Below are 17987 nucleotides of genomic sequence, written 5' to 3' on the forward strand. Positions count from 1 at the left end.
CCTTCTCTGACTCTGATTGGGCTGGATGTCTAGATGACAGACGTTCAACTGGTGGCTTTGCAGTTTTCTTTAGACCTAATTTAATATCTTGGAGTGCAAGGAAGCAAGCTACAGTTTCAAGATCCAGTACAGAGGCAGAATATAAGGCATTGGCAAATGCAACAGCAGAAATCATATGGGTGCAGTCAATCCTAAAGGAACTAGGTATGAAAAGCACTAGAGCTCCATGTTTATGGTGTGATAATCTAGGTGCTACCTACTTGTCAGCAAATCTAGTTTTTCATGCCAAAACTAAACACATTGAGATAGATTTTCACTTTGTTCGAGAAAGAGTTGCAAACAAACTTCTGGATATTCAATTTATTCACTCTCAAGACCAAGTTGCTGATGGCTTTACCAAAGCTTTACCCACAAGAAGTTTTGAGGACTTCAAGCATAATCTCAACTTGATGAAGTTGTGATTAAGGGAGGATGTTAAACGTGATATAATCTTCACGTATATACCTTACGTACAAGGAGAGGAGACCCTGGCTAACCACATGAGTAGTAGTTAGACAAGATACTCATGTAATCTTTATCTTCTTTTACCTTTTGTATTTCTTCTCCTCCAAGATGTATCTCTACAACAACTTGTACGCATATCCGGGCTTGCAACCCATCTATATAACATGAAACACGTCGGCCAGGATAGGCAAGACGTTTACTGCAAGTCGCACACACAGGACCAATTATCAATCCCTTAGCATCAACGTTGACACCAAATGACCATCTTGTCGCTTGGAGTAGAATACACACTATATCCACTATGCCATCAATTAGATAAGGTTTAATAAACAATGGAGTCAGCTCATAAAATAACCCCCTCTTGTCCACTGACGTGTCATAGAAGTGTGCTCGGATAGCTGTGAGAAATTCGTAAATTTGCTTTGCTTTTGCTTTAGTTGCTTTTTTGGTGGAACAGTATGTTTTGAAACCATCCCCCCTAAGGCAACAGTATGCTTGCAATTCTTCATCATAAACTGTATCTCCCAACTCTGGCACAATGAACTTGTGTTTCTTTTTGGTACAACCCTCAAGTTTTTCATTTATCCTCTCAATTATCACTGAGGGAGGACAATCTTCTACTATGACGTACTTCTCTGTCAAACGTTGATTCGTGTCCATAAAAGGATTTAAGAAGCGTCCTTTAATCAACTTATCAGATAGGCTGGGGGTATCTGCTAGAAAACGTACATAAAAAGTGTATCAAGCAAACGAAACCGCACTCATTAAAACAAATGGCATGAAAGGCCAAGTTTTACACAACTTCAATTAATATATGTTTTTTGTGCTGCACGCAATTATTTGCACACACAAAAAGCATTGACAAGAAAACCGATAGGCATTTTCGTAGCATTGTTTTATTTATATATTTACATAGCATTTTTTTATTTATATATTTACACAGCATTGTTTTTCACAGCTAAGATTTCCTTGAAAATATGTCAGAATATGGAAAATGTTCATCTATCCATAATTAAGATATTTCAACCTTTGGGACCATACCTTCATCAGGTGGGGGCCTGAAAAGTAAGGGATCAGCGTCCGTCCGTCTTGGGATGTCGTCTTCAGTTGCACGCTCGCCATGTGGTTCAGAATGTTCTCCCATTTTCCTGGAAATGGAAATGAAGAAAATCTTAGACTTGGAAGTTCTATGAAAGGATATATCAGTTCTGAAACTTCTTAGATACCTTTTATAGAAAAAGATATAACTTTCTTTGTTTTCTTTTCTACACCCTCCTTAGTGATAGATGTAACCTGCAAATACACCCGAGTTAGAAATATTAGTTTTAGACTGTAAACAAAGCTTGCAAATAGTCAAAGCAAATTACGGGAATCAAACACGGAACATACCCGTTCGTCATTGATCTCGTACCATTCTCCATTATACTTGGTGAAGCACCAATAGTGCCCACCTTTTGGGCCATACTGCCTATGATGAATGACTCCATATAAGTCATACTTTTGTTCGACTCCTCCATTAGCACTCACATAAGGTGAAAAGTCGAAATCCATGGGGCAGTCAACATCATGTACGAGCTTAGTAGAACCTTCACCAGTACCAACAGGTCGACCAAGACATATGATCAATATTTCTGGACAAGCCACGATTCGAGTTTCCTCACTCTTTTTGTGGAGTGAGCATCTGCATTGAAATCCACAAATTGGATCATGTGACTCATCAATAAATTATCATGGGCATTTATGAAAATATTATCACACAAGTGTTTACCCTTCACATCGAGAATTCAATGGTTTTTTCATAGTGAACGCATCCATGCATTCTTTTAAGCTTTTGAAGCCAACTTGATCCTCAAGCTTGATAGGAATTTCCAACATCTGGAAATCTCTAGTTTCGCCTGCCTTTTTGAATCCACATTCGCATACATGCTTCAAAGATACGCAATATATACAATTATATTTTTGTTGTAACAAAAGATTACTATGGTTATGAATTTAGAACAAAACAAAATATACCTCTGTTAGTAATGTTCCAGAAAATAGCTGCTCATATATGTCTATATTTTTGGGGTGCTTCTCTGCAGGAAATTTTGACAATATTGCGCTACACAGAAACTCACCCATTTAAGTTACTAGAGTTGAAATCTAGCACAGAAAGCAAAAAAGCAAAACTAGATACCCACCACAAAAATTCATCAGCGCTGAACTGAGAACCAAGACGGTTATTCTTAAAGTCATCACCTAAATCTTCCAAACAATTAAGAATCATAGTAGGAAGAAAAGCTGTTGAACTTTGTAAGTCCTCTAGAAGGTATCTTTGCAAACAGCAAGATACACACAAATCACCCTCTTCAGGACCTGAACAAACAAACCATATGATATGTTAATTGTATAACTTACGCATTTGGCTACATGTAGATACAAGGATGTCAAATACTAAAACTCACATGTTTTCCCATAATCATCTCCAGAAAGATACTTCGAAAAACTTTCAGTGGCCTTTAAGCATTGTAGGACTGAATTTGCATAACAACTGAAAAAAATATAGTTAGAACAGCAAAAAAAAGACATTGCTTATGGTGAAAATTAATGGTGTAAGGTTGTACTTGAGGGATTTATTTAGATGTCCCATGGGTTTGCGCTGCAAAAAATGATATAAGTTGAATACTAAGTTAGGATTTAAGCTAAGCAAAAAGATTACATTTATGCTCTTATATAGATGATCGATTAATAAATCATACACCTCACTCACATTGTTCTTATCCTTCACAATAACGTGCACGCTGATGTTTTTCTCAAGTTCTCCAAACACCAAGTCATCCTCTCCGTTTTCCATCTTCAATTCTTTGAAGACAATTATGTGTTGTTTGGAGTCATAAATGGCCCAGTTGTGCAAGTCAGAATGGAGGTCTTTCCATGTATATGACTTTCTGTCAATATCCTTTTCTTTGTCCACATCACCCATTTTCTCACATGAACAACCATTGTGACTACAGTCGTACTAGATACGAACCCTCAGTTTATGCCTACACATACAATTCAATATATGAGAGAGAGAGAGAGAGAGAGAGAGAGGTTACAAGAAAATTGAAAATTGCGATCAGAACTAAAATAGAAGACAGAACACCAGAACACTTACATAGATTTATCCTTATCAGCTTCCATGATGCTAAATCATGCTCGGTACGTTGATCTTGGGGACAACGCGTTCACCCTGCTGCACAAGTCCAACAGGCAGTGTGGTTACTGTTGGGTTTAATCACCCTCGGTACTTTGATTTGAGTAGTAAAATTATTCATCATCTGGCAACACTTTTCAAACGATGTTTTGTAAATATCTAAAGCTAACAACTCAAAGTAAATTATATATAAAACTACCAATTAAAAGTAGACACTATTCATCATCCGAGAAACTATTCAAACCATGTCTTGCAAATTTTATCTAAATTGAATCATACAAGTCAGGTGACATTTCAGTTATTAAGTGGAAGAGGTTAAGAAGACAGGTTACTCACAAGTTAAGGCAACCTGAGTATTGGGAACTGTACCAGAATAACTCAAAAGTCTACAGTAAAAATAACTGTATCAGAATATACCAAGTCAAGAACTATAAAATTCTTGGGTAGAAATAACTGTGTTAGCCTGCTAGGATATGTAAGACAAGCTAAAGATTAATTAGTTAGTGCGTGGTAGTTGTTTGGCGGGAGTGGTGGGAATGTGGGCTGCACCAGTTTAAGCAGTAGCATTTGCTTTGAGTAGTATAATATGCCCATAAACAAGAGTTGTGTAAGTCAGGCAAGAAGGAAGTACAGAAAATAAGCTCGAGCTCGCTGTGTCCTGTGAGTTTCTTTTCTTTTTGCGAGTGGTATCCTGTGAGTTTTTCATGGTGTGTGCAGTAACATGAGCTGCAGCTCTAACTGCGCGGCAGGCATGGTGAGCAATCTTCAAATCATTCAAAAAAAAAAATGAGCTGCAACTCTACATATCCATGCACAGGCACATAAAACACAAAATTCAGTACTCCAAAAACAGAAAAATACATGTAGTTAGCAGAAGGTCGGCTAACAAATTTACAAGGGACAGCTTAATGAAGAACTTGCAATGACCAAACTAAATTAAGAAGATAATATTCTTCCTTAGACCTTGCAATGGCCATACCCAATCAAGAAAAGATGTTACCAAGCAAACCGGACCTATTGACCCTTTTGCTATGGTAAGGCGTTGAACTTCATATATCCCTTTTTTAGTCAATCCAGAATATCGTACATTCAAACTGAATCATATATTGGGTTTATTAATACCTTTGGATTCATTACTGTACAGGAAAAATGACCTTCTCATTTGGTCAAAAAGTAGTACAATAATATGCAGATTGTGTGATGCAGAATACTTATTTTTTTGCATGGATAAAAAATACTTGTTGCATTCCAGTTTAAAAGTACTACCAGATCCTTGTGTGACTACGGGCAAAGTATTCCATAAGCTTTTACGCTCAACGGTGAACATTGGAACTCTCAGGGCATTTTATATTTACCATTAGAGGATCTACATTTCTGTATGACGTGCAAATGTGCAATGTATTGTATCAGATAGGGAGATGAGTAAGAACAAGCGTTAACCGGTTCTTATGCTGCTAGACAGAAAATTACATACTCCAGAGACAGAATCAAGATTCTAAGCTAGTAATCAGAAAGGAGCGCGTGAAGAATAAAACCTTCAGATTAGACTGTCCCGAAGAAGAGGTGGCTTGAACCCTTGCCTTCTTGGGAGCTGATCTTCTGTTAGACTGGAAGGTAGAAAAAAACAAGCAAACTCCAATCATGACTCTATTTCATCTTAGTACAAAAGAAGAAACTGCTAACAAAAGTTAATTAATCTCATGGTACTGTCCACATTAACATGGATCAAACATGTCAAATAAAAGATTAACACGGATAAAATCCATGTGACATTACACATACAAGTGGACCTCTGCACCCTCCCCTGTGAAAAAAAGGATTGTGTTCCAATCTTCAACTTTGAGCACAAAAATCTTGTGGAAAACTTCGCGTGTAGTCACACAAGGATCAGGTAGTGCTTTTAAACTGGAATGCAACAACAAGTATTATTTATCCACGCAAAAAAAGGTATTCTTGAACAAAACGGACCCGCTCCCACCCCCGAAACCCTCGCCACCGCCACCTCCCCTGCCCGTCTCCGGCGGGAACCGGCCGCCCTCGCCGGCGCGCGGCCCGAATCCGCCCCCCTCCCCCGCCCTTCCTTCCCCGCCCCTCCTTCCGCCCTCGCGCCGCCTCCCCGGGAGGCGGCCGGGGCGGCCCCTACGTCTCTCCGCTCGGCTTCGCATCCTCTTCCTCTCCCCTGCCGTCGCCGGCGGGCGCCCCCGGCTCCGGCCCAGGGGGTGCCGGCGGCGGCAGGATCTCCTTTCCCCGCGCGCATCCTCCTGGCCCGGGGCAGGGGGGCGGTGGCGGTGTCGCTCGGCTTGGCGGGGGTCCGGTGATCCGGCGGGGTGGCCGGCGGCGGATGTGGTGGCGGCGCTGCTCCTTGGCGGCGGGGCGGCGTGGTGGTGCGGGGTGGCCGACGTCGCGCCCCCGGCCCAGATCTGGGCCTGGCGGGCCCCATCTGGGTCCTAGCGGGCCGCCCCCCCGGCGTGGCCTCGTTGTCTGCGGCGCGGTGAGGAGGAGGAGCGGCTCGGATATGGGGCGTCGGCGCCGATGGCGTGCTGGCAGCGGCGCGAAGGCGGGAGCTTTACGGGCCCACAAGGGCTCGGCCGGGCCTGTGGGCCCACGGGCCTGGTGTGCTCCTGCTATTGCGTCCAGATGCCTACCGTCGCTGACGGTGGAGGTGGGGCCCTCCCGCGTGCCGACGGTGCTGATGCCCTAGTCCCGGCTCTGATTCTTCGCCGCGCTGTCCTCACTTCGCGGTGCCGTGGTGAGACGGCGTGGGGGCCTCATGACCGCGTTGGCGCATGGTGGTGGTTGGTTTGGTGGCTGGATCCGGAGCGCCCGAGGTGCGGGTTGGGATCGGGGGAAACCCCTGTCGGCGTGGCCAACACCGGCGCGGTGGCGCCTATGGGTGCCACCTGACCTTCCGGGAGGGCGTCGGGGGCTACCCTTCCTCTCGCCTCGTCGTGTACCGGGGGAAACCCTTGGCAGCAGTGTCGTCATCGTCGCGATCCTTCTTGGAGGTGTTGATAGGTGCCGGCGCTTCGGAGTCTTGGAGCCTAGTGGAAGATCCCGGTGGGCGCAGCGATCGTGAGGCTTCTTCGTTTTTGTTGATCCGCCGTTGTCGGCATTTGTTTCTTTTGCTCTTTCTCTGTCGTTTCTTTTGGGCGTGACTGTGCTGCTTCCGCCCCAACACCTATCTCTGTATGGTTCGGTTGGTTGCTTTGTATACAAAGCGGGGGGAAACCCTTTTTCGGCAAAAAAGGTATTCTTTATCACACAATCCACACATTATTGTACTACTTATTGACCAAATGAGAAGGCGATTTCTCCGGAACAATAGCTAAGTCTGCCCTGATACTATCACTTGGATCTCGAACACTATCTATGATAATAAATCCAAAGGTATTAATGAAATGTCCAAAAATATATTCAGTTTCAATGCATTGATATTCTAGACTGAACAAAAAACAGGGATATTGGTCGGCTACTCGGGTTTGAATACCCGAATTCAAGGCCTTGCTATAGCCAAAGGGTCAATAGGTCGTGTTTGTTTGGTAACATCTTTTTTCGATTGGGTATGAAAATTGCAAGTTATAAAAGCACTACGTGATCCTTGTGTAACTACGGTAGGGTTTTTACGCTCAAAGTTGAACACCGGAACACTTGGAGCGTTTTAGATTTATCGTCAGAGGGTCTACATTTTTATTGTTAGACTATATGGAGGGCCAAAGCTCCCCGGTTCCATTGCACTAACGAAACCAGAGTAAGCGTAACAGTATGCAGAACATGTTCATGAAGCTACTAACTAGAAGAAGAGCAAAGTTCAAAGCACCTCCAGCTACTTATTACAGATGCACCAAAATTGCATATAGCTAGGTTTCCAATACAGGAAAGGAAGCTACTCCAGCCTACAAGCGCCAGGAGCAGTCTGCAGTCCAGCGGTCAAATCACCTTGAGTGCATTCTAAATTTTTATATGTGGTAAAATGTGCAATGTCTTGTATCAGAGAGGGAGATGAGTGAGAACAAGCGTTGACAGGTTGTGGTAAACAGAAAATTACATACTCCAGAGAAGCAAACTCCAATCATGACTCTATTTCATCTTAGTACAAAAGAAGAAACTGCTAACAAAAGTTAATTAGTCTCATGGTACTTTCCACATTAACATGGATCAAACATGTCAAATAAAAGATTAACACGGATAAAATCCGTGTGACATTACACATACAAGTGGATCTCTATACCCTCCCCCGTGAAAAAAAGGATTGTGTTCCAATGTTCAACATTGAGCATAAAAATATTGTGGAAAACTTCGCCCGTAGTCACACAAGGATCAGGTAGTGTTTTTAAACTGGAATGCGACAACAAGTATTATTTATCCATGCAAAAAAAAGGTATTCCGTATCACACAATCCACACATTATTGTACTACTTATTGACCAAATGAGAAGGCCATTTCTCCGGAAGAATAGCTAAGTCTTCCCTGATACTATCACTTGGATCTCGAACACTATCTATGATAATAAATCCAAAGGTATTAATGAAATGTCCAAAAATTTATTCAGTTTGATTGCATTGATATTCTAGATTGAACAAAAAAAGGGATATTGGTCCGGTTTGAATGCCCGAGTTCAAGGCCTTGCTATAGCCAAAGGGTCAATAGGCCGGGTTTGTTTGGTAACATCTTTTTTTGATTGGGTATGGACATTGCAAGTAATAAAAGCACTACCAGATCCTTGTGTGACTACAGTAGGATTTTTACGCTCAAATTGAACGTTGGAACACTTGGGGCGTTTTACATTTATCGTTAAAGGATCTACATTTTATTTTTAGACTATAAGGAGGGCAAAAGCCCCCCGGGTTTATTAACGAAACCAGAGCAAGCGTAACAGCATGCAGAGCATGTTCATGAAGCTACTAACTAGAAGAAGAGCTCAAAAGTTCAGAGCACCTCCAGCTACTTATTACAGATGCACCAAAATTGCATAGAGCTAAGTTTTCAATCATGGAAAGGAAGCTACTCCATCCTACAAGCGCCGGGAGCAGTCTGCAGTCCAGCGATCAAACCACCTTGAGCGCATTCTACATTTTTATATGTGGTACAAATGTGCAATGTCTTGTATCGGAGAGGGAGATGAGCGAGAACAAGCGTTGACAGGTTCTTATGCCGGTAAACAGAAATTACATACTCCAGAGAGAGAGAGAGAGAGAGAGAGAGAGAGAGAGAGAGAGAGAGAGACTCTTAGCTAGTAATTAGAAAGGAGTGCGTGAAGAATAAAACCTTCAGTTTAGACTGTCCCGAAGAAGAGGCGGCTTCAACCCTAGCCTTCTTGGGAGCTGGTCTGCTGTTACTCTTGAAGGTAGAGAAAAACAAGCAAACTCCAATCATGACTCTATTTCATCTTAGTACAAAAGAAGAAACTGCTAGCAAAAGTTAATTAATCCTACGGTACTGTCCACCTTAGCATGGATCAAACATGCCAACTAAAAGATTAACACGGAAGTGTGACATTACACATACAAGTGGATCTCTACGCCCTCCCCACAAAATAAACGATCGTGTTCCAATGTTCAACATTGATCATAAAAATCTTGTGGAAAACTTCGCCCGTAGTCACACAAGGATCAGGTAGTGCTTTTAAACTGGAACGGAACAACAAGTATTATTTATCCACGCAAAAAAAAAGGTATTTTGTATCACACAATCCACACATTATTGTACTACTTATTGACCAAATGAGAAGCCATTTTTCCGGAACAATAGCTAAGTCTGCCCTGATACTATCACTTGGATCTCAAACACTATCTATGATAATAAATCCAAATGTATTAATGAAATGTCAAAAAAATGATTATGTTTGAATGCACTGATATTCTGGATTGACTAAAAAAAGGATATTCGTCGGGTCTGAACGCCCGAGTTCAAGGCCTTGCTATAGCCAAAGGGGCAATAGGTCTGGTAACATCTTTTTTTTGATTGGATATGGACATTGCAAGTTATAAAAGTAATACTTGATTCTTGTGTGAGTACAGTATGATTTTTATCCTCAAAGTTGAACATTGGAACACTTGGGGTATTTTACATTTATTGTTAGAGGGTCTACATTTTTATTTTTAGACTATAAGGAGGGCAAAAGGTTCCATTTCATTAACGAAACCAGAGCAAGCATAACAGCATGCAGAGCATGTTCATGAGGCTACTAACTAGAAAAAGAGCTCTAAAGTTCAAAGCACCTCCAACTACTTAATACAGTTGCACCAAACATGCATACAGCTAAGTTTTCAATACAAGGAAGGAAAGGAAGCTACTCCAGCCTACAAGCGCCAGGAGCAGTCTGCAGTCCAGCGATCAAACCACCTTGAGCGCATTCTACATTTTTATATGTAGTACAAATATGCAATGTCTTGTATCGGAGAGGGAGATGAGTGAGAACAAGGGTTGACAGGTTCTTATGCTGGTAAACAGAAAATTACATACTCCAGAGAGAGAGGGAGAGAGAGAGAGAGAGAGAGACAGAATCAAGACTTTAAGCTAGTAATCAGAAAGGAGTGTGTGAAGAATAAAACCTTCAGATTATACTCTCCCGAAGAAGAGGTGGCTTGAACCCTAGCCTTCTTGGGAGCTGATCTGCTGTTACTCTTGAAGGTAGAAAAAAACAAACAAACTCCAATCATGACTCTATTTCATCTTAGTACAAAAGAAGAAACTGGTAACAAAAGTTAATTTATCCCATGGTTCTGTCCACATTAACATGGATCAAACATGTCAAATAAAAGATTAACACGGATCAAAGCCATGTGACATTGCGCATATATGTGGATCTCTACGCGCTCCCCTCGAAAAAAGGATCTTTACATCCTTCGGGGAGAAAAGTTGAAGAGCCAAGCTTAGCAGCGAAGCGTGCGACGCTCCAGAGGGCGAAATCATGTTATGGAGCTTAAAAATGTTTTGTTGTAATCGGCGGCGTAGTAGAAATTTCTTGGAAGAGACTGCCATCGGGGTTGGCGCTGCCAGATTTTGGACGAGCACAACCTTTCTCGCGTTGGAATGCTCTCAGCGCTTTTTTCTGGCTGGAAATGCCGAAACATCATTTTGGAGCACCACAAGACGAACAAATCAGACGCAAAAACGACTCGCAGAGCCAACTATAGGGAGCAGTAATTTACACTCCATCCAAATCAGGAAGGAGGGCTCGGAACGGCCCGAAAGGCGACGGCGGGGAAGGCTCGGCAGCCTGTGTAAGGCCGCTGAAGAAGCCAGGTCGCAAGTTTACTACTCCACGGCGGCAGAGTACTAATAACTGGAGTGTAAATTTGCAGTGAAAGCTATAGCTTGCCCCACGGTGGCAAGGTGCGAGAGAGCGGGAGTTGCCATCGACGCCCGGACCCGTGACCTTGTAGACGGGGCCTAAGCCGCCCTTTCCGTGGTAGTAGAAAGTTGAGATTTCTCCTTGCCCGCCCAGGGAGAAGGGTGCAGACCCAGCGGAGAAGTCAGGAGACGAAGGTGGCAGTGCCGGCGCCGACAGAGTGGCCGGGCGGAGTGGAGGAAGCACGCGACATCGCAGCGTTGGGCTTAGGTGGTGATGGACTGACAGCGCCGTCGATATAGTGGAGGTTTTTTTATTGCGGGAGGAGCGGAACAGGAGAAACTGGAGGAGAAGAGAGGCTCACCGGCGGGAGGGTTGGGTGTGGCGGCGGGCCGCCGCGCTTATCTTTCCTCTTCTCCTTGTGGCGCTCAATCCCTCTCTGCTATTCTGATGCTTAATGATGCCTTGTAGCAGGCAATGCCGCAGTAGAGCGCGGGGACCCTGTGTGGTCAAATCGCTGAAATTTTGGCTTACTTTTTTCTGAATGATAAAGTAGGGTGACATCATGCTGATCTAAATCATCCCATGTTTTCGGGAACATGTGCAGCTATTCATAACTTTACGCGGCGCTGCACTAGATAGAGCTCATGTGCAGCTAGTCATAGATTACAGATGTATCCCATCCTCCTCATCTGATATTTTTCGTGAGTACCGTTAGTCTACAAAAACTGGGCGCATCAAATCTGGAAGATGGAAGTTCGTTACACGATCACACAAAGCAAACGAGCAACCCCTAAAAACAAAGCCGAAGGTTAAGACCTTGCTACAGAGAGCAGGCCTTTAATGGCTCGTCGGCGGATGCTAACCAAAACACTGGCGTGGCGAGCAGGCGGTTCGGTCATGCGCGCGCAAAACAAACCCAGCACCCGTGAACCCGTTCGCGGTGGAGGACACGAGGGCGCTCCCGAAGAAGCTCTCCGCCCCTTGCCATCCGAGGTTGGCTCAGATACAGGCTGCCTCCCCACCGTCTGCTCTGGGGTGGGGAGTGGGGACAACCGAGAGATGCATAGTCTGATCTGCCGGTCCATCCGGCGTGCGTGCTACAGGAGTTGGTCACACGCGTGCTCGTGTGTCCGGTAGTGAGGCTCCAACCTAGTCAACTTTAATTTTATGTAAGAGAAACTTTAATCAGACTCAAATGAACGGTGATTTTGTTTATCTTTTGTTTGTTTGCGTCGGCCCTACGGACACCCATATCTGCTTCCGTGTTTGAGTCAGCTCGTGCATCCAACACTGGCCCGACCTATTTTTTTGTTCGCGTGAAAAGAATAGACCACCAATATTATGAAAATGAAAAAAAATATTAATTAAACGTTAATGCCGGCCACAAAGGCCGGCTAAAGTCCACGCGTCCACATTACATTAACTAACAAGGCTACTAGGCGGCGCGTTGCCTAGGCGTCGTCCTCTTCGCCGTCAGGGCCGGTGAAGTCGATCAGCGTTGGCGCCGGGCCGGCCCAAGGGAACGTCGTGTTCCAGAGCCTGGCGATGTTGTACAACGGGGATTGTGCCGCCGCCTGCTGGGCAAGGCGCGCCTCCTCCTCTGCCTCACGACGCTCTTCGTCGGCGTCGCGTTCGAGCATTTCGAGGTACTCGTCCTCGCGGTGCTCCTTGGTCAGTCTTTGTTGGCGTCATTGCTCGAGGTACGCCTACTCCTGTGCCGGCGTTGCCCCCAACCACACCGGTGGCGCGCTGACCCACTCGCGCACTACCCCGGTCCAGGAGTAGCGCTCGATGCGGGTCGACTCCGGCTCCAGCTTGGCTGGGGATGGCGGGACCAGCGGCGGCACAACGCAGTCACGGCCACGGACAGAGCCATGACCTCTGCCAGGCGCGCCTCGTACGCCGCATCCTCCTCCTCCTCCCCCTCCTCTCTGCGCCGCTCCTCCTCGCTTTCCTATAGGACAGCCGCCAGGGCTACCTGGTAGGCGGCCTCCACCTCCTTGTCCTCATCGCTAACGACGAGGGGCGCTGATCGGGAGCCATGCGAGACGTCACGGACGCCTGGCCTCCTCATGCTCGAAGGCGAACCAACGGGGCGGAGTCGAGCCGCTGCTCCGGTGTCAGTAGTGCCCGCCAACCCCGCGCCTCCTCCGCGTGCGCCCCCGCTGACCGCGGCGCCGCCGACACTGGGATCCTCTGATTCAAGTGCCAGTCGTGTGGCAGGGTGACATCGGTGTAGGGGAGAGGCACCCGGTTCTCCCAGTGCCATTTCGGCTGGTGCACTAGGAAGTTCACGCGCTGCCTTGACCGGCGGGAAGACGCCAGCGAGGACGGGGGAGACGGGGAGAGGGGTGGCGGGCTCCTTGCCCTTGCCTTTGCCTGAGAAGAAACCCATCAGCGGGGGAGAGGGGTGGCTAGGGTTGCTGCCGCCGACGGGGGGTAGAGGGTGACGAGATGGCGACCGAGATGGGGACGGGGGGCTTTTTGGAGCGGATAAGGATGCCCCCCTCCCCCTGCATGCTTGGATTAAAAAAGGCTGACTGTCGTCGCTGACGCGTGGGCTCAAAATGGGCGGTTGTCATAAATTAAGCTAACCGTGATAGTTGGACGGCCGTCAGGTGGGGACACGGCGGACACCGAGAAGGCGTGCAAGGCATCCGCTTTGCAGTCGTGCCGACGCATTTGCTGCCCAAATTTGAGTCGCTAATGCGTCGGCACGGACGCGAGAAGGACGCCTTTTGTGAATGGGTCGATGCGTTGGGCTTCCATTTTTATCCGCTCCGATTCAAACGGACAGTGATGGACAAAATGAGTACGTGCGTTGGAGTTGCTCTAACGGTTACACAATAAGTAAAAAACAACGGGTTGATCGTTGATCGCTAATTCTGCCCCCATGTCCCTGACGACGCAATGCCCGGCTATAATTCCAAATCCCATGTATTTGCAGGCCCTTGTAGCAGGGAGCTCCAGAGCACGAAAGCAACCTCCCAGTTGTGAGCACGCGCATGGCATTAAGAACCATCAGCAAGCGACAGATCTGAAACAATTTGGGAATTTGAAAACTCAATTTTTTTATCAAAAAATGAATATTTTTTGAAACGTGAACCTTTATCAAAATTGTGAATAATGTTTTAGGGACTTGAATGTTTTTGAAAAAACACAAACATTTTCTAAAATTTTGAAATAAATGAAGGTGTGTTTTTCTATGAAAACATAATTATTTTTTTATAAAAGGGGAACATCTTTTGGAACCCCTAACTAATTTGAAACACGGAATTTGTTGGGATATGTGAAAAAAATTAAAACGAAAATATTATTTGAAAAACTGAACAAAATTGAAAAGAGCAATCATTTTTTAAACAGGATTGATATTTCACATCTAGATGTAATATGCTTACCTCACATTTAAGTCTTCAATCACAGGATCAAACTTGCTATAAGATTTGTGCAATTGATAGAAAAAATAGGTAAATGTGCAACTGATAAATAACCTGTCGATCTAGTCCTTGTCGATGTACCTCCCGAGCTGGGCTATTTTTTTGTTCCCTTGTCCGCTCAGGCATGTGCCCCGTGTCTAGGCCTGGGGCCTTTTTATTGCGGGCTTTTGTTTTTTAGGCCGTCATCTACGTTTTTCTTTTTCTTTTCAAGTCTGTCCTATGGCTCAGTCCAAGTTTTTTCTTGTTGTTTTTGTCCACTTTCATTCAACACTATGGATTTGCCTTTTTTGTTTGTTTCTGTTTCCTTTTTCTTTTCTTCTTTCTATTTAATTATTTATTTTAAATTATGAAGTACTTTATTTTTATTTTTTATTTTTTATTTTCCATTCCCTTCTTCTTTAGTTATTTGTTTTAAATTCGTGAAACTTTTCACTCTTTCATTTTGAAGTTTAAATGTTGTGCAAATCTTCATTACGGTTTTTTTGTCAGGCGCGTCCCGTGTCGTGTCGTCTGTCTTGTCTTTATATGTCGACTTGTTCGCGTGTGTGCGTCTTTTGCTGTGCCGTTTTCTGCGACACGATCCGGGAGTCCTGTTTCGGATTGGTTTTACTAATTCGCATCTAGTTGAGAGTTGACAATGTCATCTAACTTGTATACCATTACATATACGCGCTTATGAGTCGTGCTTGTTATTTGCCAAAAAAGAGAGTCATATTCATTTGTCGTTGTGTCATATTTTATGTTCATCCCATGTAAAGCAGTGAGCCCCGATATGCTTTTAGTGAGCCGTTTTTATGTTTTGTGTATTGGGATTTTTTTTGGGCCACGTGTCATTTTATTCTCTACTTTTTATTTTATTTTTTGGTTCGATTGTGTAGTCCTAGTGATGTCTATTCTAATTCCTAGTAATGTCTCGTCTAATAAGTCTATAACCATCCAATTTGTTTGCTTTAGTGTTCGCACAAACTCAATCATGCGCGCCCGTCAGCTCGTTCTTTTTTGTCGCGCATCCTCTTGCCCCATTTGTTCTGTATCGGTCAGTTCTCGCGTTTCTTTTCACAAGGGGTCATATATGTCGTCGTTCGAGGGGAGGGGATGTTCTTTTTGTTTATTTTTACTGTGCATTTTGTGGCCTGATGAAGAATTTGTAGGAGTCCACCCAGACAAGAGACTTTTATATAATGGGAGCACATGCATGGTTCCTTTTGTCTAGATGAAGGGTAGAAATGTGTAGAGTTTAGATCAGTGGGGAGAAAATCTCTGAATGCCTTATTGTTCTTATAAGCAGGAGTTTGTGTGCAGTGTGTTTTCATGTTCTAGAGCAGATTGCTTGAGTTTACATGGTAGATCTATTTATTTTTTTGTTATCTGTTTAATGCGCAACCAACTACTTTTTTTGTGTGGGCCTATTGTTTTTTTAGATCTACTTCTTTTTTGCCAGAACTACACATGCTTTTTCCAGACATGAGGTTATTTGTAGTTCTTGTTCGCAGAATTTCTTCTGTTTTTGAAGTTCAGTTATTTTTGGAGTTCAATCCATGTGACCAACTACATCATAATTTTCTATAGATACATGTCTCGTGGACACTTAAGGGAAGTTCTGCCAAGATGTGAAACCCGATGAGTTCAACATCCACATGTGGGACGAGTTTTGTTCTTGAGTTTCGTCTTCATCTCTTCCAACTCCAGCACCCAACCACCCACTTGTATCCCGTAGTTTTGTGTAGTGATTTTAGTTGCAAATCATCCCTTGACTCATATTGGGGCTCGTGGTTTCTTTCATTCCAGTTGCAAGCCCGCGCAACTGGACATGTGGTTTGTTTTTATCTCAGTTACTAGTCCATCCTCGACTCGCAACTGGGTTCATAGTTTGTAGTTGTCCGAGTTGCAAGTCCACCCTCGACTCTCGCAACTCATATCATAGTTTTATGTAGTTGTCCTAATTGCAAGTCCACCCTCGGCTCATAACTAGGCTCGTAGTTTGTTTCAACGAGCCACCCTTGACTCGTAAGAAAGCTCATGGGTTAAAGATACAGAAAAGAAAAAGTAGAACATGATGTAATTCCTAATCCAATGAAAAATCATATTTTGGTTTGAGCAGTCATTTAGGGGGCCTTAGCTAGTGATCCAAGTTGTTTCCTTCTCGACGATGAAGCTTATCCCCCATCGTCTTACTGGCTGACCTTGACCCCTATTATTTTGCGTTTTTTTAGAAAAGGAGGAGGACCCCCGGCCTCTGCATCTGGACGATGCATGCAGCCATTTTATTAATTGTTCACACAAGACCTTACAAAGTCATACAACAGTAATACTAAAGCCACCGTTGCGTGTGATTTGTTTTTCATCGCAATTGCAAGTTCACCCTTGACTTGCAACTGTGTTTGTAGTTTGTTCATCCTAGTTGCAAGTCGACTCTTGACTCGCAACTGGGCTCACCCTGGACTCGCAATTGGGCTTGTAGTTGTCCGAGTTACAAGCTCACTCATTGAGTTGGAACTAGAGCATGTGTTTCGTTTTCCATCCCAATTGCAAGTCCACCCTTGTTAGGGCATTTCCCGTATCAGTGTTTTGGTGATGATGACAACTCACCTTGTAGACTAATCATATGCTAAAGTGTTCCAGGTACACCTTGTTTTAGCACAATATGGTCAGGGCTTCCCTCCCGACGGAAAAGATCGAAGATGGTGGTTCTAACGTGTTTATTTCTTTGGTCATAGGAATCTGTACTATTAAGAGGGAGTCTACATCAGAAGGTATTAGTTGAATCAATGCACGAACACATTCCTGTCCACCAAATGTTCTCTTCCGTTCAAGGAGAAAGAGGTCCTCATTTCCTCCAAACAAAATGATTTTAACCACACCCCCAACAGTTGTACCGCTGGGCTGGGCAGTTGTATCGCCTGCCCGGTTCGACCGGCACAACAACCGCCCCAGGAGTGATACCCCAGGGTTGCTACTCCCAGGTACAAGCCCAACGGTTGTACTGCTGCCGCCGGGCGGTGGTACCGCCTCAACACTGGCAAAACCTAGGACAGCTTCATGGGTGGTTGTACCGGCCCAGTACCGCCCAACCACCGATCAAGCTTTTGTGGTGGGGTGGTTATTGGGCGGTGTTGGCCCGGTTTTCCCGGTTGGTCTTGATTAACCGGTATTATCAGTGCCCGGAGCGGTTCTACCGCTCAGGACTTTGCCTCCACCGTGACTCAGTCCAGGCGGTAGTTCCGGTGCAACTACCGCTCGACTATCGCTATAGGGGTGACTCCCTTCTATTTGGAGGCGATAGTTGGGCGGTAGTGGAGCGGTTGGTCTGGTTTCTTGTAGTAGCCTGTACTACCACTCATACCACCGGTTGTACCGCCTGCTAGGGTTTCTATAGCATACCCGTGAATCCCGGTTGTACCGGGGTCATGAGCGGTTGTACCGATGTAGTGTAAAAATTGATGTAACGGTTGGAAATGAGGGGTCCCTATATAAAGGGTGGTTCTTCCACCTACCACTTTACCTCTTGCCTGTCTCTCTCCTACATTAATGCCCTCCAAGCTTTCTTGCCTGATCTCTCTCTCTCTCTAGCCACTCA

At 44.7% G+C, this 17987-nt stretch overlaps 1 protein-coding gene across 21 annotated transcripts; it reads right to left on the reverse strand.

The window, feature by feature from the left end:
• Positions 1-566: 566 nt before the first annotated feature.
• Positions 567-11468, reverse strand: LOC125513792 (ubiquitin carboxyl-terminal hydrolase 19-like). Of its 21 annotated transcripts, none has more exons than XM_048678987.1 (16): positions 11335-11468; positions 10231-10302; positions 8945-9008; positions 5215-5286; positions 4016-4065; positions 3641-3718; positions 3254-3527; positions 3108-3142; positions 2949-3034; positions 2685-2859; positions 2518-2605; positions 2273-2430; positions 1894-2185; positions 1731-1797; positions 1546-1652; positions 567-1220 (listed from the first exon to the last, which is right to left on the reverse strand). In XM_048678987.1, the coding sequence occupies exons 7-16, from the start codon at positions 3464-3466 to the stop codon at positions 1191-1193; spliced, it is 1251 nt and encodes a 416-aa protein (XP_048534944.1). In that variant the 5' UTR covers positions 3467-3527; positions 3641-3718; positions 4016-4065; positions 5215-5286; positions 8945-9008; positions 10231-10302; positions 11335-11468; the 3' UTR covers positions 567-1190. The 21 variants fall into 21 exon arrangements, with proteins under 21 accessions (XP_048534944.1, XP_048534947.1, XP_048534960.1 ...); XM_048678990.1 differs by having other exon boundaries at positions 3641-3715; positions 8945-9016; XM_048679003.1 differs by having other exon boundaries at positions 567-1217; positions 8945-9016.
• Between the last annotated feature and the right edge of the window lie 6519 nt (positions 11469-17987).

Source organism: Triticum urartu, chromosome 6 (assembly GCF_003073215.2).
Source record: "Triticum urartu cultivar G1812 chromosome 6, Tu2.1, whole genome shotgun sequence".
Lineage (NCBI taxonomy): Eukaryota > Viridiplantae > Streptophyta > Magnoliopsida > Poales > Poaceae > Triticum > Triticum urartu.